At 43.2% G+C, this 23,476-nt stretch overlaps 1 protein-coding gene across 1 annotated transcript in view; it reads left to right on the top strand.

The window, feature by feature from the left end:
• Positions 1–23,476, top strand: part of jarid2b (jumonji, AT rich interactive domain 2b) — a 144,873-nt gene that overhangs the window by 109,222 nt on the left and 12,175 nt on the right. The window contains exons 5-7 of the mRNA XM_042506788.1: positions 7,424–7,642; positions 13,402–13,646; positions 20,659–22,114. Coding sequence (XP_042362722.1) covers positions 7,424–7,642; positions 13,402–13,646; positions 20,659–22,114 — 1,920 coding nt within the window. The remainder of the gene's footprint in view (positions 1–7,423; positions 7,643–13,401; positions 13,647–20,658; positions 22,115–23,476) is intronic.

Here is a 23,476-nt window from a genome sequence, read left to right as displayed (position 1 = left end):
AAAAATTGACCAGTGTATGAAAAATGTTTTCATCAGGGGTGTCTCACCTGAAGTGAATCGCAAAATCTCTCTGGTATGATCGTTGTCATGCATGTAAACTGCACAAATTCTTAGTGTTGTTGGTTTCTCTCCGACCTTCACATTTTTGAGCATCTTTAAAATATTCAAAAATAAATATCAGCCATTGTTTGTTTTGTGCATTTTGGAGAGGGGTTATTTACTGAGGTTTGCTCTCATTGCGGCACACAAATGCACACACTCCTACACAAGCACAGTATACACATTGACACAGATGAGATAAGAATAGATAAGGGAGTAAATGAATAACTGTCTGCACACACACTCCTGGAAATGAGTCTCTTACGCAAGACTCATTTCCAGGAGTGTGATTTTTCTTTGCGTGTATATGTGCGTGCCTGTGTATATGTGCACAACTGCCGTGTTTACCTCTTTGCCCTCTGGGCCTTCTTCCGTGCCTGCCAGTCCTGTCATGGTGCCTCTCTCTCAGGTTCAGCGAGTCCAGCTTCTCTGCTCTGCTTACATAACCCCCCAGCCCTGACCCAGTGAACCAAAGACCTCAGATTCCCAGTATGTGATTACGCATATGAGACAAATGTGGACTTTGCACATCTGTTTTTTCTTTTTTAAGAAAAGACTGCCAATCCTGGGAACTGTGCTTGGGACCTCTATCTCTATAGCTGGATTGTTAGATTTGATTTTGTTTGATGGTATTTTTGTTGTCTGAGAATCTCGCTTAACTAGAAGCACATTCCCACCCTTGGGAGTAAGATTTCGAGTCCGACAGCTACTCATGTCTCTCAAGTGCATTGCTGTTGTGACAACCGAATTTCCCTTAGGGATAAGGTACTTTTCTTGCTCTCTAATGTGTGATTGCTATTTGATTAAAGCCTGGAAACTGTATGAGAAGAGTTGTGACTTTCTTGTCACTCATGATGCTGTGCAGCTGGTAGCAACACCGACTGACTCTGCGTTCTCCTCTAAGAGCAGAGCCACTGTTTGTGGGGTTAATGGTTTTGCTGACATTAAGGAATGTCAATTGGAGATGTAATCCCTAATCCTCTCTCAGTCTCTCTCTCTGTGTTTCTCCCCCAGTGACTGATGAACAGTTTTGGCAGAGCTCGGCTGCAGGAGATAACTTTTCCTCTCCACGCCAGAGAACCCACATTTGTCTCCCTTTCTGACCTTCCCTTAAAAAACACCCCTCACTCTTCCTGTGCACACACTCGTACACTTTGTTCTAAGTCAGCACGTCCACATGTCCCCATGGTAGCTAAACCCTCCTGATTGACTATTTAAATTGTCCTCATTGTTTCAGTTCCAGTTAAGGGGACAAAAGAAGGGTAGCCAGAGAATGGAGGGTTTGTAATTATGCCCCCCCCCCCCCAAGCGCCCCGTTAAAAATGACAATCCTAATAGATTCTTTCAGACCTAATTATGATTTGTCTGCGGTCGGAATGAGGTGGATGAAAAGATGGTGTAATTGGGGGATTGGGCTGGAGCCCTGTTTGAGGTCTGGATGGACTGAGTTGTGTTTTTTTACCATGTGTGTGTGTGCATTCATGTGTCTTCTAGGAGCTGATGGATTCGGGGTCTCTGGTATTGCAGCCACTCCCGTAGTCGGGATGCCAGCGGTCAGTGTTGGACCACTAGATCCGTTTGGCAGGCTGGCTCTGTGTGTCTGCCTTTTTTTGTGTCCTCTCCTTTCTCCCTCTCTCCAGAATCCTAGACAGTCTTATTTTTGGGGATCTTGAATATATTAAAGTATACAGTTGTGCTATTGTTACATCTGTTTGTGTCTGATGTCTGGTCCTTGTCTTCTACCATTCTTTTGGCAGATAAAAAAAAAAAAAAATCTTTACATCGCTTATATTCTTTTTTTTTATTTCACAGTCTGCTCTATCTCTCTTTTTTTTTTTTTGTTTTTAGATTTTACTCCATAGCTATTTTCTCAAATGAACTTTTTTATATGAGTTTCCCTTTCACACATGAAACACACAACAGGAGATTGTGTGTGTCAGACGCGTTTGGGCGATGGGTGGCACAGGAGGCAGGACTTGACGCTTTCGGCGTCATCCTTTCTTTAGAGAAGGACCCCAATCTCATCTTCTCGCCAGGTAGACATTTTCATTACAGTCTTCATGCAAAGAACCCTCCCTCTTTACCCTCGGCTGTTATTTTTCTTCTGGCTTTGCAAAGTCTCACGATATTAACGTCATCAATACATTCACTCGCTCACTGTGAATTCTCTGGACAATTGCTCTGTTCTTACATAGGCTCAATCAGATGTTACACAGACTTTTCACGAGAGAGCTAGCAGGATTAAGTCTATTAAACCCTTTGACACCTGATTGGCTTGATTTCTTTCAATAATATGGGAAAAAAGAATTAAGCAACTGAGCAAGAAATGGCAAGAAAATTAGCAAGACATTTGTAAAACAAAAAGTTACAAGGACATTTACTGAAAAAAGAAAACAAAAGAAAAGATAGAAAATGAAACAAACCAAAAAAACAACAATATGACCTTTAAAAAATAATAATATCTAATAATCTCCCAACAGCTAGTTTTCCGGTAATTTTCTTGTCACCTTTTACACATTTTTAACAGACATTTATTGTAGAGTCGCTCATTGTCTTTTTCCCATGTTTTTAAAAAAAATTAAAATCAATATCCCCAAGAGGTTTAATTGCTTGGGAAAGGCATTTTAAAGCAGCACACCAAACCTGATGTGGATCCAGATTCTAAAGAATAAAGTTTGCTCGAAGTGATTTGGACAGTTGTGTTCTTACATACAGCTCCTCCAGTAATGTCTAGATAATTTCAGTTTTGCAGTGGATGTGTTAGAGGGGCTCATATCAACACTTAACATACATCTGAAAATGTTATTTTTCCATGTTAAACTGGTTCTTAGATGTACAGAAGTTCTGTTAAGGTACACACACACACTCCCTCTAATATATTTAAACATTTTTCTCTGCACATCTCTGCACCCCCAAACAAGCACACACTCCTCCCTCCATCCCTGCTCCCCAGTGCCCCTGTGGTCTGTTTGCCATTGGCCCTCTGACCCCCGTTCAGAGCAGTAAATTACAGCCATTTAGCTAATGAAGCAAGTCATTAGAAGCTGATTGGGCCAGTGTGTGTGTCGCCCCTGTGTGTTTGTTTGGTCTAAGAGAGGAGCGTTTGCTCTGTCGCCAAGATAAACGAGGTGTCCGTGTGGTGTGTTTGTTCGTGTGTGTGTGTGTGTGTGTGTCTCAGTGCATGTGTGTGGCTTTTTGTGTCTGTGCACTGCGGTCGCCGAACTCTTCAAGGGTTGATTCTCTGGTTTAAAGCCAGAAGATTGTACTTTGCTACAAAGTGGCACTGCTTCACGGGATTAACCACTTCTAATTTTGTGCATCCCACTTCAGCTGCTGTGTGCCAAGAAACCACGACATAAAGGCACACTGGACAGAGCTTCTGAGGGCTTCTTTAACCAGACACGGTGTGAGAATCTATCTCCGCCCGCAATGAAACAGGTGTCACCTCGTGGGTTACAATGATTATATAACAGCCATATTTCACCGGTGTTGAACAGTTACTTTCTGCCCTACAGATCCCCTTTACAAGTTAAAGAGAGCAGGTAAAACTCTATCTGATCAGGGAATCTGCTGCTACTACAGAATTTCTTTTTCTCTCCAGCTCTCTGAGGAGATAATTAGAAACTGGCAGAGCTGCTGAGTGAAAAGCATGATCCAAGAAACAAGCAGATTTATCATTACCAGGCTCTACTTTTTAGTGTCTGAAAAAGCTTTGATATGAGTATGAAATTTACAGTCAGCTTGCAAAATAAATGCGATACGACATGTGGTAACCGCAGGTCCCCTGGCTGGTCACTAATAGTCATTGGTGCACTTTAGAATAATTCAGTCTATGTTCAAAGATGAATCTTGTTTTTTCGAAAAGAATAGAGCGTTGAAATAATAACTTCAACATGCGTTTTATTTTATGTTCTCATCACAAGAGCATAAAGTTATCCGTCAAATCAACATCAGTTAAAGTTAACTCACAGCAGATTGTTGGTGGGGAAAGAACAAGGGTTTTCTAGCTTTAGCACTCCAGTAATCCCTTAAGGACTCTTACTTTTTATTGTTTTTTAAAATTCATTTTAGTGTTATCAGTTTTATTCTTATTTCACTCCGCATATGTGGGCTAGTTAAAGGAGAATGCTTTAACAGTGCTCACTCTGCATGGTACTGGTCAGCACCAGTTAAGCCTTGAACTGTGTCCTCTCCTTTGTCATGAGGAAAGCCTAGGCTTAGTCAGGGTGTCATTAAAGGACTGAGTGTTTTCTCACATACACACTTGTTTCCAAACCAAGCTCCATTGTCCTGTGTAAATGTGTGTGTCATATTGTGCACAAACTGATTACAAAAGGCACTTATTTATTCTCTTCTGTCTACTGTCCAAATAGAGACCATGTGGAGTACTAGCAAAGTTTAGCAGCTAATTTCTATCATGTTCTAATCTGTACAAGATGTATCCCACTTGTAAGTCTGTTGGAAAATGTAATTATTTTGGTGTCATACTTGCGTTATCTCTATATTTCCATTAAGCCGCTTAATAAGGTATTGGACGTGTAAAATCTAAGATAAGTATTCAGCGCCCTCCAAAACAAGAACGGCGATTAAATAATTGGCTTGGCTAATTCTTAATTCACTCACTGTGTAATTTTAAGTGCTCTGTATAGCTTAATGCAGGCTAGTTAAATTCAACCTATTTTTCAGAGGCTTAACATTATTTTAATTGACGTATAATCGGGCATAGCCTCCCATTAATGCCCTTTAAACACGATGGCCCCTTAAAGAGGGTAATAAAAACCACAGTGGTTGCTGATGCTATGCTATCGATCTATAAAGGATTCATAAAATCCATCGTTTCTTGCTCATAAACGGGCAGATTTAATCAAAACTGTGGGGATGTTGCATAATAACACAGTCCAGTCAACTATAACAACAAACAAAAACATGCAGGCATGACATTACAAAGATTTAATTGTGCAAATTAAAAATGATTTTACTAAATTTTTCCAACTGTGCCTGCCCTTTCTAGTAACACACACACACACACACACACACATATAGACTTGCTTCTGTTATTGAGGAAGAGTCTGCTTCCTTCATTTATTTTCAGCAGTAAAAGACTAACATTAAGGAATCAGCTGTGTTGCTTTTTGCCCAGACTTTATGTATACAGGAAATGTATTGGGTACCTTTCACAGTTGAACCTGCCCCAGTGCCAGTAGTTTGTATTTGGTAGTGGTATCCAAGGGTACCTTTCTGTACTTTCCTTCTATAGGCTAATAAAAAACAAAAAACATTTTGAACAAAAACAAGTGATTCTCCTCCTCGGCTCTTTTATAATCACACTTACAGCTAGGCCACTCTGTCTGCTTGCTTGTGTGTGTGTGTGTGTGTGTGTGTGTCTCAGTGCATGATACAAGGTTGTTTTAAACATAAAGTAGAAAGGAATGCATACCAGATGGACTAAAACTGGCACTGCAGCGATAGGTTCGGCTCATTCCATTGCTGGCCTACACCACTTCTTCCTCCTTTCTCACTGTTGTCTCTACTGCAAAGCACCCCTAAGCCAGGAAGTCAGCCACAGAGTTCCACGGGTGGCTTCCTGGCTGCAAATTTGGGTTTCCTCGGATCCTGAAGGCAGGACTTGCCTTCCTCTGCCTTACTCTTTGCCATCTTAGGAAATGCAAAATTGCTTTTGGGCGCTTTGCAGTGTCTCTGCCTCCTGTCTAAACCTTGCTTTTTCACCCAGGTGTGCTCTTAGGTAACAGAATTTGGCACAGATTGATTTAATGTAAAAGGGTACCCGGTAGTACTGCCATAATTTGACTGGTACCCTTAAAAGGGAAAAGTTCCAGTTGCAGAAATCTCGTGTGTCCTTCACACTGGCCTTGCAGCAGTAGCTCCTCAGGTAAAAGTTAATTTAGAAGCTTTCCACACAAACAAAAATGAATTGTTCTCCTGGTCTGTTTTTTTTATTCGTGGCAAAGATCGACATATTCCTGAAAAGATTTTTATGATGTTTCTGGAAGCATACTGAGGCATGATGCAGCGCAATGAAAAAATAAACTCTAAGTGATTTACAACTTTTCTATAAATATTTATATTCTCTCCAAACATACAGTGCCAGTCACTGCTGCAACACTCTACAAGCCTGCTTGAGATTTTTATTCCTGCATCTGTATGACCGGACCAGCTGTTTGCACGCTGATTTACGAGTGCAACATTATGAGATTTAATAACATAGCTTTGGGCTTTATGACCTTTTATGAGGGTGTGTGTCTACATTCGGCTAACTGAGGTAACATTATAGGCTATCCACTGCCAAACACCATTTACCTCCTTCCAGTACTTATTGAGCTAGATTTCTCCGAGATGACAATGAAAGTGATTGAGTGCGACAGAAAAGGGAAAGCGAGAGAACATCGGCTTTCTTCTCCAATAGGGGGAAGAGATTGACAGTAATCCTGTCTGGGAGAGTGAAAGCGGCAGATTTGGGATTAGCTCAGCAGTGACTCTTTGGTTTTCTAAAGTAACTCTTTTACAGAGTTAGATATTTGAGCACATGTACAGTATATATGTCTCAATAAAGCTGTCAACATGGAGAGTCTCTGTGGAAAGACGGCCGGGTTCATACTCCCAGTGCTCTGGCTTTAACTCAAGCCATCAGAATATGTTGCAAGTCATCCCCTCCCTTTCCTTGTAAGTAATGTAACTCATATTGCTAGAAGCACCAGCATTGCTGCTAATATCTTGCAGTGACATTTACAGGACTCCAAAACTCCAAAAACGAAGGTCAGCAGATAAATGCTAAATCCAAAGACGTCCAATTTAAGGAAGACAATTCAGACACAGTATAAATCGTGTTAAAGTAAAACTGTCGTCGCTTTGCAAATCATTTCAACACTGTGCTGTGCATGTCCTTGATTATGTTTGTGTGTTTTTAGTGTGTGTGCAAATGCAACAATGGAGCGGCTATGTGCAGAGCAGTTTACAAAGCATCAATAGGCCACCAGCTGGGATAATAAGAGATGAAAAAAACAGCAGCACATTCACCATTATTCACAAACGCTTGAGCACCTTCTATTTTTACATTAATATTTCACCACTCACATATTGATGTTGATTCATCTGCATTGTCAGAGATTCAAATAAAAAAGGAATTACTTTTTTTCCCGTAAGAAAGGTGTTACGTTAGAAGTACAGAATTACAGTGAAGTTGCAGTGCCTTTTACTTAATTCACATTGTAATGTGTATTTTTTCTCTCCCCCAACCTTCTTCTTTATTATTCATCTCCCCCTCTGCCTCCCTCTCTCCTCCTTTCCTCCACCTCGCTGCACTCAGGTTCATCGGCCCTGCCCAGCAACATGGCCTACTTCGGAAGCTCCCAGGAGGAGGAGGACCTGGAGGAGGATGACGAGGAGGAGGAGGAGGAGGTGAAGAACGGAGGCGGGATCCACTCTCACGGCGGGGGAAGCAACAGCCAAGCCTCAGCCTCCTCTTCCTGCCACTCGACACCCCGCAAGGGCAAGCTCCCCGCCAGGCAGCCGCTCAACGGGCATGGTAAGGACAGGACTAAAGCTTGGAGTAGCACCGACCTACAGATTCCAAGAGCTTGATAGGGACAGCAGTCATACAGAGGAGCAGTTTCACGGGAGAGAATATCTTTTGATCATCCGAGGAGAATGAGGAGTTAACATGGTGAAATCAAACAGAAGAGGTGCAGGAGTGTGGTGATTGTGAGGGAAGAGGAAGAAAAGATAAGGTACTCTGAGGGAGAGAGATGGATGAAGAGGGAGGTGAGGGGAAATTAAAAAGAAGGGGAGTGAAGGATGATGCAGCAGCAGAATAACTAGAGGAGAATGGAAAGATCCATTTCGAAGGGTAGATCAGAGAGAGTGAAAGATGGAGAAATGCAATAGAGGAAGAGAATGAGTCGGGCCAAACAGGAGCATGGAATGAGTCATGGGACAGAAGAGTAGTAGTGCTTGTCTCCATGTGTGAACGTGAGTAATTTCCTAAGTTTGCATTCTTGTTTTCCACTGCAGAGACGAGGCTAAGTCACATGGGATAGCAGAGCAGCACATCAACTCTTTCCACCCCAATTAACACTTAGCTTGCTAAGCCCTAACAAGGTGTTTATGCACGCACTGCAACAGCTGGCCGGGGCCCTCGTCACATGCACACACACACACACACACACACACACGAACACACACACACACTCACACACGATGTAGTGACAGCATACATACACCCCTTGGGGCACGTACACATGCAAAACATTTAAGAAATTGCATGCATGCATCTGAGCCCATGAAAACAAACTCCCAAACCCAACACTGATGACTGTAAAAACAAGTGCACGGCATCTTATCAAGCAATGATGCCGTGGCACTGCCAATAGCCGAGGCCGGAGAGATTATGATTTTGGGTTGTCTGTCTGTCTGTCCATTCCATTTTTGTGATATCTCAAGAAAGCTTTTAGCGGCACAAATGTCCACTTGGACTCAACAATGAACTGATTAGATTTTAGAGTAATTGTCAGCGTGACCTTGTCTGTTTCATACTTGTGATAAAAACAGCTTGAGGGATTTTTTTTCCCGATTTGGCTAAAAAGTTCACTTAAACTCCATAAATAACTGATTAGAATTTAGTTGTCAGAGGTCAAGGACACTGTGACCTTGCAGCTGTCTCATTCTTGTGAATGCAATATCTCGAGAACACCTTTAGGTAGTTTTTTGCAAATTTGGCACAGATGTCCACTTTGAGTCAAGGATGACTAGATGAGAATTTGGTAGTCAAAGCTCAAGGTCTTTGTGACCCTGTCATATTCCCTCGAATACAATATCTCAAGAAGGCCTTGAGGGAGTTTCCTCATAATTGGCAGAGAGGTCCACTTGGACTTAAGAATGAGCAGAATAGAATTTGGTGGTCAAAGGTTAAATATCATGGTCACTGTGACCATCAGTGACATGTTGGACATAACTCAAGAATTCATACACTAATCAAGACAAAAATTTTACTCAAATGTCTAATGGGATAAAATGATGAATTGATGACATTTTATATCCGAAAGGTTAAAGGTCAAACTAACATCATAAAGATCAGCTAAAGCACTTTTCTGGCCATTGCTCAATGTCATAACTCAGAAATAGAAGGTGGCTAAGTCCACCTTGAAACTGTGCTGATTACATAGATATTTTTTGCTGCAGGGTTGTAGATGTGTGTGAAGCATCCATGTTTTAGATGTAGCTTCCTTGCAGTTATATTTGAAGCATTGTCCTCTGCGATGGCTACATATGAGTCTGGACAGGCATAGATGTAAACTGTAAATGCAAATTACATGCTTCACAGATGCCTACAACCACCAGGCAGTATTTTTGCTTAAATTAAGAAATCTGAATTTTTAGGGCACAATTATAAATTAACTTCAACAAAATTGATATTTTTTGCAGTGTATGAGGTAAATCATGCACTCATTTCATAGAATCCAAAATATTGCTCCAAGAGTTTTGTTTTACAGAGCAATAGAAAAACGATTTTAACCTGGAGGCCCTCCCTCCCTGGCAGACTTCGGAGACATACAGTCCTTCCGGCCAGGCATTCCCCCACAAAACAATGGCTAGATCTCATGGTTCCTCCTTTTTGGCCCTCCCTGACTCCCTCCCTCCCTCCCTCCTTATTCTGTAGAATCGCCGCCAGAAAGGTTCAAAAGGTGAACGCTTTGCTCAGCTCTTTTCTCTGTCATCCTCTTGAGTGGAATGTGGAGGAGAGAGACAGGGGGGAGACTGGTGGGATTAAGAGAGAAAAAGGGAGAGAGGTCCATAGATTTGCTTGAACTGAACTCTTGGAGAACCATGCATTGCCTTTGTATACTTCACTGACGGCGTCTACCCCCCAAAAACACACACAGATACGCGCTCTCATTCTTTCGTGAACATCTGTAGCTGCAGCTTGAAACATAAACTGTTCATATGCACATATCTGTATAAGGAGCACGAACAGTTGGATATTGAAACCTGTTTGAACAAATCCAGGCTTGTTGTGTGCATGAGGACAGCTTAGTCTCCTTTCTTATCTCGTATACCAACACTGTTTGCAAAGCAGCTCGGCGCCTTCACTGTGATATGCTGAATAAATAGATAAGAAGGAAATAGGCAGATATACTTTGTAGGGGACAATAGAGATGAGGGGGTTAAGGACACTGAAACAGACATGCGTAGGTGCACACACGCACACTGTTGAGACAGTGTTTCTGTTGGGTATGCACACAAAGAGAGACAAACACACACACACACCTTAGTCCATTTTGCGGTTTTAAGAGTGGTGTCAAACGTGACACTTTAATATGCAGCTTGGGCCACTCTCCAGCCGGAGCAGGGTTATATGGGCTCTTGGGGAGGTGGGGGGAAAAGGAGGGGGTGAGCAGTTGAGAAAAAGGAGAAATAGAATTAGTGGAGGAGAGCGAAACATTTTATTCTGGGAGGTAAAGAGAGACAGGAAAGGCCCTACATTGTAGGCCATTCATCAGCGCTCCGTCTCTCCGCTTCTCTCTCCCACTCGGCCATGTGCCATGTTGACATAGCTAAATTAAACAGCTTTTATTGGGCTCAGTTTCTTGCTTAGCTCACTTCTCAAAATGTCAGGATTTCTCTCATTTTTCATTGAGCCGGGGGCCCGAGAGACTCGCAGACGCTCACTTGTGGTTATGAGTGGATACACACACACACACACACACATACACACACACAGTGGAGCTCACACACACTTCTGCAGACAGAAACATGCACTGATGCTCAAAAATGCACATGTGTATCGTCTAACAGCACAGGCCTTGCTTTGGGGAGCATACTGTATATGTTGTGCTTTGCCTGTGTGCTGTAAATGCGCTATGTGTTTGTGCCGTGGCCTCCTGTCATTCTTTCCACACAGCCTGTTGCCTGTTGATATTAAGACGCCGTGAAACTTTAAATTGAGCCCCATAAAAGCTGAAGAGAGAGCTATTCAATGTGTATGTTAATTGCCTCGCTCCCGTTCGACTCGTTTAGCATCATCCCGGGGGGCTGATGCAGCCTGCGTCCATTTTGAACAGGTTCATTGACATGTAGTATAAAGACGTTTTCATGCACACCTTAAATCATGCATAGTTTACTGATTGGGGGCTATATGTTAGCCAAAACCCTGTCGCTCCAATGTTTGCGTGGGCTTTTCCACTTGGTCGTTGTGGTTTGGTGCCAGGGTTTTATATGCCATTCTGCACTACAGGGGGGTATTGAGACTTATGTCCACATATTGGCATTGGCATAAGTAGACGGTAGCCTGAAAAAACATAGTATATGTCCGAGGGTATTTAAGCCTTGCTACCTGATAGGAACTTTCCACAGCGTCCTGCTTTCTTCATGGTGTTATTTTCTGTTTTATTTATTTACTTTTTCCTTGTGCACATTAGGAATTAGGAACTAGGTTGCAAAACTTTAAAAAAAAATATTAAAAAATGTATACATATATACTGTATAGATCCCTACATCTCAACAATGAATCTTGCAAAGCTTTACTGCAGAGTCTGTCATGCTGCTGCTCTCTAAGGTTGTACCCGACTTAGAATTATACCAGTCGGATTAGATCTGGCTGTTCAATACGAACAACAGACAATTCGTTTTACTTTTCATACATATTGCATACAAAAGTTTGAACAGGCTCAGTGGGATGATCAGTGTGACAGCGGCATTCATGTCATATAGTTAACAAGCCAATGGAGCTAACAACAGATTGCAAATGCGCAACAACAGTTTTTGCAGACACTAGATATCAACAAAAGCCAGAGTGTATCCTGTTAACTTTCTGTGAGCTGTAAATTCACCTTGCTTTGGTGAATTCACCTTTCAGTGTAGTCTCTCTTCCTCCGTGCCACTGCCCTTATGAGTAGCATAAAAGTCAAGAGCACTCACTTTGCAGCAAAATGTCGAAACCAAAACACCCCCACAAGTACACTGCACAGGAAAAAAAATGACTGCTTAACTTGAAGCAATCTCAGTGGACTGAGGGTCTACGACTAATGATTTTAGTCTCTGACTTTTAAGGGGCAGCCCTACAGCTCTGCTGTGCCCGTTTTCTGCCAAATTAGCTCTCGTTGTTGAGTTGATTCCATTCAGGACTTTTTGGAACTTTGAAATTATCTAGTGAACAAACCCCCCTTTTTTATCAGTTTCAATCAGAGCCATTGTAATCAAGGATGTGTCATCAACAGAGGGCATTACACAATGCACAATGGTACACAACAGTAGTAGCAAGATGGCAGATGGCTTTGATCACCTGCAAACTTTTGTTCTGTTGTATATTATACTATTATACTATTAATTTTTCTTGGATGATTTTTCACATAACATTCCCATTATTGCCTTTTCCATTCTCTTATTTCCAACCTGTAGAATATGATGCGTAGAATATTATGGCCACGTTGTCATGGTTCACACCTCAGGTTAAAGAAGACCTGATGTGATTTCGGTTTATAATGGAAACCAAGTTTTCAGGGTCCAGACAATTAACTTTTGGTCTAAATGCTCTAAACACTTCCAAATTAGGTGGGCTCAATGGTTCCATATTGGTGGAAAAGGGGTACTAATAGAGCCCTTAACTAAGAACCTATGCTATAGTCAAAACCTAAACCAAAACCAAGTCATGATCAAGATCAGAGCGTATTAAGACAAAGGCAAGACTGGTTCAGATTGAGTTAATACCAAGACCAGACCAGTACAAGTACAATACTGGTGGACACACTAACTGCAAAATGTGGAACATGCACACCATAGACACTAGTCAAATTGATCTGAAAAATCCACGTTCCCATAAAAACACCCACAGAAAACCAATAATGAGTCCTTTTCATACACCTCTTTTATTTCCATACTATATGTGTATGCTTAAGTGTGCCATGAAAACTGACCTTCAAAAAAGTGTTCTTAAGACTGATTTCGAATACTATACAAGTATAAAGAACCTCAAGGTTTCTCCATTATCTTAGTGTATTATGACATGCCTAGTTCATATACTGGGAGCAGATCACTGGTCAAGAAGAAACAACAACAATATTGCTGTCTTGTTGTTAGTTCTATTAAGAAATAGTATATGGAAAAACAATTTTCACAGCAATTTTCTCTCTAAACTGTTCCAGCTAATTTCAAATCTAATTTCAAGTATGTGAATAGCCACTTAAAGCTAATAAGAGATCTTTCCTTAATTGTGTTTGAGATCTTCCTCTCCCACATCAATTAAGAATCATAAGAGCAGAACATCTGATACCTCTGTTTCTCCCCTTCCAGTTTTCAACAGCCACGGTAAAGCAGGGACCAGGGAGAGTCCGAGGCCCAAGGCGGGAACTCACGGCAGGGAAACGCCTGCCCCGCCACTGCCACCTCCGCCGCCTCCACCTCCGCCCCTCCTGAGGGAGCGCAGTGAGCGGGCGGAGGCACGGGAGCACATGAGGGAGCAGCAGGCCCTGGCCAGCGGTCGAGGCTCAGCCAACGGGCTGCCGCCGAGGAGAGCTGCTGAGGAGCTGCGCAAACAGGTACTGCATGGGCAGGAGCAGCCAGTACTGGAATGTCAAAGCCATAACATGCTGAATATCACGTAGAGAGGAAAATGATAAAAGAATCTAATTAGCTCCCCAAAAGAGATCGGAAAATACAAGGGCATGGAAAGTATTCTCCTTTAGGCAGTGGTGGAAGAAGTATTCAGATCCTTTACTTAAGTAAAAGTACTAATACCAGCCTGTGGAAATATAAGTACAAGTCCTGCATTGAAATTGGTACCTAAGCAAAAGTAAGTAAATTCAGGAAAATGTGCATATCAAAATTAGAAGTACCCAAAGCAGAAAAATCCATTTTTAAAAAACACATCCAAAAAACTCAAATTTTTATCAAGTAACTGAAAATTTCAGATAATTGTGAAGTGAGAAGTACAATATTTCCCACTGAAATGTAGTGGAGTAAAGTATAAAGTAGCATGAAAAGAAAATACTCAAATAAAGCTCAAATTCATACTTAAGCACTGTACTTCAGAGAATGTACTTAGTTACAGTCCACCACTGCTTATCGGGAAACTTCTATGGCACCTTTTTTGTGACTGCAGATGCCGCTGAGTATTCTGTATTAACAGGCTCGAGGTGCCGCATGCTTGTTTGGCTATTATGCCCATTTGAAATCCTCCAATCCTCTTGACTCTTATTTTCATTTACCCATCTGTCACATCCTGTTTTTATCTTCCCCTCAATGATTTGTCCTAACTACTCCTGTGCCTTTGCTGCCTCCCTCCTCTACTTTCTTTTTATTGCTGATTTCCTCCTTTACCTCATCCATGCTCTGACTTATACTTCTCTTCTCTCCTCCTCTCCTCTTTTCTCCTGTCTTCCTCTATCTCCTCTCCTCCATCTCCTCTCCTCCTCCATTGCCTCTCCTCTCCTCTCCTCTTCATCTCCTCTCCTCTCTTCTCCTCTCCTCTCCTCTCCTCTCCTCTCCTCTCCTCTCCTCCCCTCCCCTCTCCTCTCCTCCTCTCCTCTCCATCCACTGTGTCTGGGAGAGTAATGATTGTGTTTTGGCCTGCTGCGACTGCAGCTATATTTAGTAGTGCTGGCTAGGGGCTTTGAAAGCCTGCCTCCCTCTCCGTGGCACTTAGTAGGTTTCAAGGAACCCCACAAAGTGAAAGAAGAGGAGGAAATGGAGGAAAAGGGTGCAGGGGTGGCTTTAGTAAGAAAAGTGGCATTTGTATGATCACATTAGCTCGTCAGGAGCAAGTGTCCACAGAGGCGCCAGCTTTCATTTTCTGCTCCCTTTCTGTCTTCTTTCCCATTTCCTCCCGTGCCTTTTCCTTCCTGTTGAATGGCAACCTCCGATCCAGTGTTGTTGTTGTTGTTGTTGTTGTACTGGTCTGATGCAGCCTCAGGCATGTGCTTCAGGTTTTTTAAGTGGCTGGAGTTGTCCAGTAAAACCAACAATGAATCTCAATGAGAGCAAGTGCCTGCCAAGACAAACTTCAGCCCCACTTACTCACCAGCCTTTGTTCTATCACTCTTCCTCTACTTTCTTTTTTAAATTCACTGTTGGCACCCTGCGTGATTCTTTTGACTCGTCTCAAGCTGCTTTGTTTTTTTACTCCTGAGCTCTCATTCCACCTTTCTCTCGCTATATCTCCATCTCTCTCTTACTCATTTTCTCTTCATGCGTCACTCTCTCTCTCTCTCTCTCTCTCTCTCTCTCTCTCTCTCTCTCTCTCTCTCTCGGCTGCTGTGTCAGACAGACGGATCTCGCCCTTGACAACATGGCTCCAATCATTTGGAAGGATTAGTGCTTCTTCTCCCCCCCCTCCTCTCACTCTCCCTTCAATTAGCATGAACTGTATGTGTGTTAACCACGTGTGCTCAAAACTCGCACACATTTCTACACACGACCAACTGCGAAAATACAGGCTAAGCCATATAAAAGGTTAAGTGATTATGTAGCCGTAAAACGAACTCGGGGTTTGTGTGTGTAAAACCGAAGGGTAAAGGCATTATCATAATTCAATTCACCATGATTCAGTTCTGCTTAATTTAATAGCGGCTCGTATCAACAAAATGCATGCCCCATAATAGGACCTTTTTATAAAACAATATGATTCTATCCATTTTAATTAAATAACAAAAGCGGGGATGTCAGCAAAGCAGCTGCATGCAGCGGCGAGTGCAGGTGGGGTTTGTAGGGCCGGAGCATTTAGCCGACTCGGCATCATTTGAAAAGGACCCTGCACTTTCTTGTTTAGTAGTTTGTCCTCCACCATCCTCAATTAACTTCCCCTCATAATTCAACATGTAAGGAAATGGATAAACAAACAGATATGAATTTACTTTTGAAACCTGGGTTGACGTCAGTATTCTTGCGCTGCATTCAGATGCCTGAAATCGGTAACTTGGTGTATCAACTTGGTGTAAAATTTTCGGCAGTTTCATAAAATTTGTGAAAGTTGACAAGTAAATGATGGTAGCTAAAACCTCAGCTAAAAAAAGAGTCTTCAGGCCTGTGTCCCCCAGGCCTACACTTCTTACAATTATTTATTTAAAGTAAGGTTAATTACAACAATTTTCTTGTAACTTTTAGCTCATTTTTGGGTCATTTCATGTGAAATTGCTCATTGCCTTCTTTTCATGTTTTTGAAAAAAAAAACAAGCCAGTTTGCTCAGGTTTCAAAGGGTTAAATGTTTGTTAAAGATTACATTATTTATTTTTTTTTTTTTTTGCTGTGTTTTTGTAGAAAGCCTCTTTTACAAACTGGATCTCTTGTTAATTTATTTTTAAAAAAAAATGGGGTTTTGCATTGTGTGTATTATTAGTGTCAGGCTGGAGTGACCTTTCTCTAGCTGCTTAAAAGTCAACCTGCCCAGGGCTGCATCGCTCCCTAATAAGACAGCAGAGGGGAAAGAAGGCTTAAGCCAGATTTATGCCTCGCCGTCGAGGTGTTCTGACGGTTGCACAGTAAGTGACTCCGGCATAGGAATTGATTTATAGTTCAGCATAGGATTTAACCCATTGATAGTCATCGCACTGCCGTAGCACTTGATGGATGTGTTGCAGGCTGTCAAGCTGTGCATTTATATATACCCAAAGTTATGCTGTTACATTATTTCATTCTCCTATCGGGAGAGGTTATCACGGTGAGGAGGAGGTTTGCACTGGTGATGGTTCGCCACGTGTTTGTCACTTTTACAATCTCGACCAGAAACATGTTGTGGGGGTGCACAGTAGCTCACCTGGAGGACACCCCATGTGCCCACTTTGCCAGGTGAGCTATCAGGCCAGCGGCCACAGGTTTGACTGACCTGCGGCCCTTTGCTGCAAGTCATCCCCTCTCTGTCCCTTAAATAATATGGGCAAAAGCCCAAAAAATTATCTTTAAAAAAAAAAGAAACATGATGGAAAATAAGCCAAAGCTGTCGTGTGATATCTTAGCTGCCCTGATGTGTACTCATGTCTTTAAGGAGCTTCTGTGACCTCCTGACAAAGACTTATAAATCACGCTGTGATTAAACATTTGCCCAACCTCTCCTGCATGTGTCTCCCCTCCTTTGTCAGTCAGCCGAGCTTTGCAAGGGTTAAACTTTCCCCTATCTTTCTATCCTGTGGCTGGCCTTCTCTTGCTGTCTGTCTTTTTCTCTCTCTCTTTCTCTCCCACCCCCACCCACTCTTCTTCTCAGGGCCGTCTCCTGCAGATGTTGTCTGTTAAAAATCTTCCTGCCAGGCCTCAGCTGGGCTATAGCAACACATGATGTCATCTAGACCCACCTCCCCCTCCCCTCCCCTTCCCCGCTCACATGCGACTGAAATCCGCTACACAGATACAGAACTCTGTGTGTGTGTGTGTGTGTGTGTGTGTGTGTGTGTGTGTGTGTGTGTGTGTGTGTGTGCGTGTGTGTGTGTGTGTGTGTGTTGCGTGTGTGTGTGTGTGTGCGCGTGCGTGTGTGTGTGTGTGTGTGCGTGTGTGTGTTCTATTTTTTCCCATTGGCTTCATTGTCTCTCTTGTTCTGCTCATTGTTCTTTTCTAGGCCTATTGCTTTTGAAATTCTCTCTGCTAGTGGCCTCTTTGTTTCTGTCTTTCTCTTCCTTCCTTTCTTTTTTTTTCTTTCTTTCTTTTTTCTTTTCTTTCTTTCTTTCTTCCACTCCCTCTCTCTTTCTGCTTTTTCCTTTCTTTGCAAAGTATCAAAACTAGCTCCCGCCTCTTTACTCTACATCGTATTCTTTCCCCATCGTCACTCTCTTGCCATCCTCCTTTGCCACCAGACCGAATAATTAAAGAGAGAAAAGCGATGGAGACTTGCCGAGCTCCCCTGAAGAGAGCCGGTCCTCTGAGCCCTCCTGTGGCAGGAAGCGGTCATGACAGCGTGTCTCTCAGATTCAGCGCTTTGTCAGCAAACTGTGGCTCGACAAATATAATAGTGACCTCTATAAGTTCTGCTTTAGCCATTACTCTTTCATCCTCAACGTAACAAAAAGTAACAGTAACATGGAACTTGATGTGGCTGCTGAAGCAATCAAGAAATAAGATGGTTTGAATTTTGAGATTATGTCAGATGAGTGATTCATTCTCAAATAAAATCTTTGACAGTTTTCAGCTGTTTTGTGAGGAACACTCATTATGTGACAGGAAATATGTGTTGCATAAAAACAGAAATGTTCTTTATCACCTCTTTTAGTCTCCCTTTCCTCTCCCCACTCCTTCTCAACACCCTTTCTTTCCTCCCTTTCTCCTCGTCACCCTGTGTTTTTCCATTGTGGGGAGGAGTGTGTGTGTGTGTGTGTGTTGGAAGGGAATGATTGACGGAGGCAGGGTTAGGTTTCAGTCCCCCCTTATCTTTTAATGGCCTGGTCTTTGTGTCGGCCCCCCGCCACCTGAGACGAACACAATACAATACATGTGCATGCACGCACACACACATACACACACACAAGTGTGACACGAGAGCCCTTCAAAGGCAAACCTGTCAATGGGCCTGCTGTCACCTCCCTCCTGTGGCGCCCCGACTGTGATTGATAACTCCATCTCTCCCATCCCTCCTGCTTTCTTTCGTCTGTGGTTCACTTCCAGCTGGTCTGGACAAAACACACAGATACTGTAGATGGATGGCAGTGGAACATGTTCATAAATTTTTGACAATGATCGCTTATGTAGGATGTGCTTACCCCTACTTTGCATGCATTGTTTGGATATTTCAGAATAAAAAAAACTTGTATTTGGTTTAGGGCTGTCAAATGATTAATTTTTAAAATTGTGATTAATTGCAGAATTTGAATAGTTAATTGTGATTAATCTCCTTTTACAATCACGCTTTCAATTCCATTATTTTTCATTGAAAACCGTTATGGAGTCCATTTTGACAAGGTGAAGCAATTCCTTCTTTATTGTCTAGATAAGAATAAAAAAAACAATAGAAAAAATGCACGGGACAAGCATTAAGTGGGCGTGTCTGTAAAGGTGAGACTAATGGGTATCCACAGAACACATTTTCATTCTGAAATGGGGTCAGAGGTCAAGGGACCCCTGTATTATCACCCTAGCTTTAAAACTAAATCCACCAGAGCTTCTTTAAGACAGGAGTGCCGGCTGCTGGCTGATTAATGTGATTTTTCCTAAAAAAAACATAAGGTGTTTTGTACAGACCTTAATCGTATCAAAAAATCAACAGGATGAGGTAGACAATTTATGTTAATACAACTACAGCCATTGGCAGCCAAATACTGATCTTTAACTTTACAAGATCTCTTAACACTGTAGACATCTCTTTCATACTCTCTCAGACACACACACAAACACACACACAGAGACTAATCAGAGAGGAGGGAGACAGGGAGAAGGAAAAGGGAATGAGAAACTCTTGGCAGCGCTGAAAGTGGGCCATGAAAACAATATAGAGATGTAGAAGGAGAGGAGGAGAGAAAAAGGATATTCTTAGAAATGCGTACTGGAGGAATAAGTTGAAGAAAGGAGATACAGAGAAAGAGAGAGAGTGAGAGACAGAGAAAGCTAGACAGGGTCCTGTGCACAATTTAATTTGTACATAATAGATTTGTACATGTGCAGAGCCAGCTGTAAAGCTCTCTGCACTGAGGGAGAGGGTGACCGTGTTTTTTCCCACAGCTGTAGCCAGCGAGCCGGCTATGGAACCAGACACCACTGTACCAAAACCTCTGATCTTCAGCTGGGGGCCTCAAAGACATCACACACATTCATATGCACATACACACTTCTCTATCTCTCTCACACACATGCAGGAGCTTTATTCATAGCACCAAAATTGAATTATAGCATTTAAGGAAACCCATAGCAAAAGAAAGGCTGTTTTTATGTGCCCGGATGGGTTTTTATTCCATCCCAGTGACCCCACCTCCTACCTCATACTGTCCAGCCATCTGTCAGCAGAAACCATGGAGCCGTCCCTGCTTTCCCTCTCATGTCATCTCTTTTTTTCTTCTCATTCTAAACTGTTGTTTATCTCGGGATGTAGTGGTTTTGGTTTTGCTTTGCACATATCCTTTTCTAAATCTCAGCCTTTGTGTTGACAGCAGTTTGAGCTGCAGTTTACAGAAGTGTTATGCATGTGAAAGTATAGTAATCAAGACAGTTGATCGGTTCTCTAATGAATAGAGTAGGCTTCCACAAATAGCTTTTGGTCCAACCAGCCAAATGTTTCACTGCAGAGCTAGCATCTGAATGTTTGGCCTCTTCATTGAGGAGTGTGGGTGCGCCCACGCCCCTGCATGTGTCTTGTCGTGCTTTCTGATTATAGAATTGGATCTATGTGTGGGTACAGTTTGGGAAGTATGTTGCTATCTTTGATGCAATAGTATTTTTGAACATGCTCATGTGTGTTCTCCATTCAGAGATCCGATCAAGCTTGATTCTTTCTTTCCACGTCCAGCAAAGTTTCCTGTTTTCCAATACATTTACCGATCACATCATATTCATGATTGATCGACAGTATTCTGATAACATTCTTTGTCCAATTCATCTAATGTGTTCTATCTCTCTCTCCCATTTTTTGTTGTTGATCTCAGGTCTCTAAAGTGAATGGGCTGACGCGGTCGGGCTCGGCACAAGCTGTCAGTGGTGCCAAAAAGAGCCGCGACTTCCGACTGCCGTCCAAAACTGTGAAGAAGTACACAGCCACCGTGTCCAAGGGCCACGTCACCTACACCAAAGCCAAACAGAAAGAACTGGGCAAGAAAACCAAACTCAGCAGCAGCAACAAACACAACAGCGCCGCCTCGGCACCATCGTCAGCGAACAATCACAATCAGCACAGCCAGCCAGCAGCCAGCAATGGGCTGGCCAACTCAGGAAAAGCAGCGGCACCAGCCCACCACAGCAATGCAAAAACCCGCAAACAGGTGCTACTATCCAATGGGCTGCACAATGTGGCTGCCGGCGCTCGCCTCAACGGCAGGCTAAATGGGCAGCGGCACAACACCCTGGGCAAGGAGGACGGGCAGAGACAGTGCCAGCAGGGGGAGTGCTCAGGTCGAGAGGGACTGCGTAACTCCAAGCGGCGCCTGGAGGTGGTCCTCAATTCTGTGGGGACGGGAATTATTGAACAGAAAGCCAAAAACAATGGCACTGAGGCCAAGAAGGCCAAGCTTCAACCCGCACCTCTGGAGACGCGCAGCAGCAGCAAGAAGGCAGCCAATCAAGAGAAAGCTGCCACACAAACCACCACCTCCACCACTCCAGTTTCTAATGGACATGAATCAGCCGCACCCTCTTCTCCTAAACAAACGCCACCTGTTACCCCACTTCCACCTCCTACTCCCTCACCTAAACAAACCCCGCCTCCTTCTACACCAGCAGCCAATGCAGAGCCGGTGAACCAGCGACCCAAGCGGGCATCGGCCGGCAAGCTGATGTTGATTCGACAAGCACAGCAGCAGCAGAGCAGGTCTCACGGTCGGAGCTCCTCTTCTTCCTCCCCCTCATCAGGCCAGAATAACCCACAGAACCCCAGTCGTGCCAGCACTACCTCAGACCCCCAACAAACCTCTGTGTCCTCCTCCACCACCTCCTCCCCACTCACCTCCACCAACAACCCCGGACAGCTCAAACCAGCAGCTTGTCGGCCCGCCGACCGTGACAAAGAGTGGGAGCGTGAGAAAGAGATGGCACGCCAGAAAGAACGGGAGGAGGAGAAGGAGTGGGAGCGCCAGCGGAGCAGGCCAGAGGGCTGGGCGGCACTGGGTGAAGCCCCTATCTTCCGGCCAGCACCACGGGAGTTCCAGGACCCCCTGGTGTACTTGGATGCAGTGAGGGAGCAGGCCGAGGCGGCTGGCATGTGCCGTGTCGTGCCGCCTCCAGACTGGCGGCCAGAGTGCAAGCTGAGCGAGGAGATGCGTTTTGTTACACAGGTGCAGAGGGTCCACATGCTGGGTCGGCGCTGGGGCCCCAATGTGCAGCGGTTGGCCTGCATCCGCAAGCACCTCAAATCTCAGGGCATTACCATGGATGAGCCACCTGTCATTGGTGAGTGAGCCAAACACATATATGTGAATGCACACAAGGCAATAAAGCCAACAAAACTCCTTCCTCAATCGATTGAATTAACTAAGCAATATGCCACAGGTTTCCTCCTGCAGGATGCCACAGAGGACCTGAGCTATTGATTTTATGGGAGTGAATTAAACTCGGACACCCAAACTGAAGCGTCCTCTCAGTCCTGTCTATACTCATGGCTGTTTCTCTTTTGCATCCAACTAATGTAAAGATGAGAAAAGGCTAGACTGATATTAGTTTAGTTAGTTAGTTGTTTATTTGCACATTTAGATACAAAGGAAAAAAACAAAAAGGGGATATAAAACCGTTTACATGTGCAGGTGAGGTAGAAGTCCACAATGAGCTTTCCTAAGGACCTCACCTAAAGAAAATAATAAAATATACAAAATATGATGCAAAGTAGAGCATCAGTATAAAAACATACCTTTCACCCAGTCATCACTACTGAAAAGAAATAAACATAACATCAAATAAATCAGTGCTTTGCAGAAACACCAACTATATACAGCTATGATCCATATAGTACCAAATCCTTTTGACATCAAACCACTGTAATTCATTTTTGTAATGTGACAAAGGCATTAAAAAGTCCAAATTCATGTTCTATAATGTGGCTCCACGGTATTTCAAACAGCACTGTCCTCTAGATGTATGATACATTGGTGGGTTTTTTGTTCGTCTATTAGAATAACGATTAACCTGACAATTGTAGATCAAAAAAAAAAATCAATAATATGTTCTGGTAAGCATTTTTCATATACAGCACTTCAAAAAACAAAATACATAATATAATGTATGATTTAAAAAAAACTGCCTTTGCACTCTGTTTCCTGCACTTTTTAAACAGTGTTTTGTCACTCCTGTTGGCCTCTGTAAAGCCGTGACAAAAGCAGCCAGTGAGCAGGCATTACAAATGCTGCTATTTCCATTTGGTGTCAGTGGTGCTCTGAAAGCTTCGGTGGCATTCCGCCCGATTTTATCTTCCTGTTTATAGATGACAATAACAATGTGGAACAACTTGGCGAGGGGCCTGACGGGCCACGAAAACAATATTTCCCCCAGATTGTCCTGTCACCTCCTATTTCTCACAATGACATCAGCGCTTTATGAGCCTGTAAACAGCCCCAGTTTAGACAGAAACTGTATGTGTGGTTTATCTGTATGTCTATATGTATGCACGCCGTACATACAGCTGAATTCAGATCGGACCAGTGCGATTAGAGTTGGTATGCGGCTGTTAGCCAGAGAGACCTGGCAGCCAGTGAGCCACAGCGGAGCGGCTTCAGCCAGGCAGGGTACCCTGCTTCCAAATGACTTTCTTTACTGCGCCCA

Source organism: Plectropomus leopardus, chromosome 18, assembly GCF_008729295.1.
Source record: "Plectropomus leopardus isolate mb chromosome 18, YSFRI_Pleo_2.0, whole genome shotgun sequence".
NCBI classification, from domain to species: domain Eukaryota; kingdom Metazoa; phylum Chordata; class Actinopteri; order Perciformes; family Serranidae; genus Plectropomus; species Plectropomus leopardus.
Note: the sequence above shows the minus strand (reverse complement) of the source record. Positions and strands in the feature narration are given on the sequence as shown.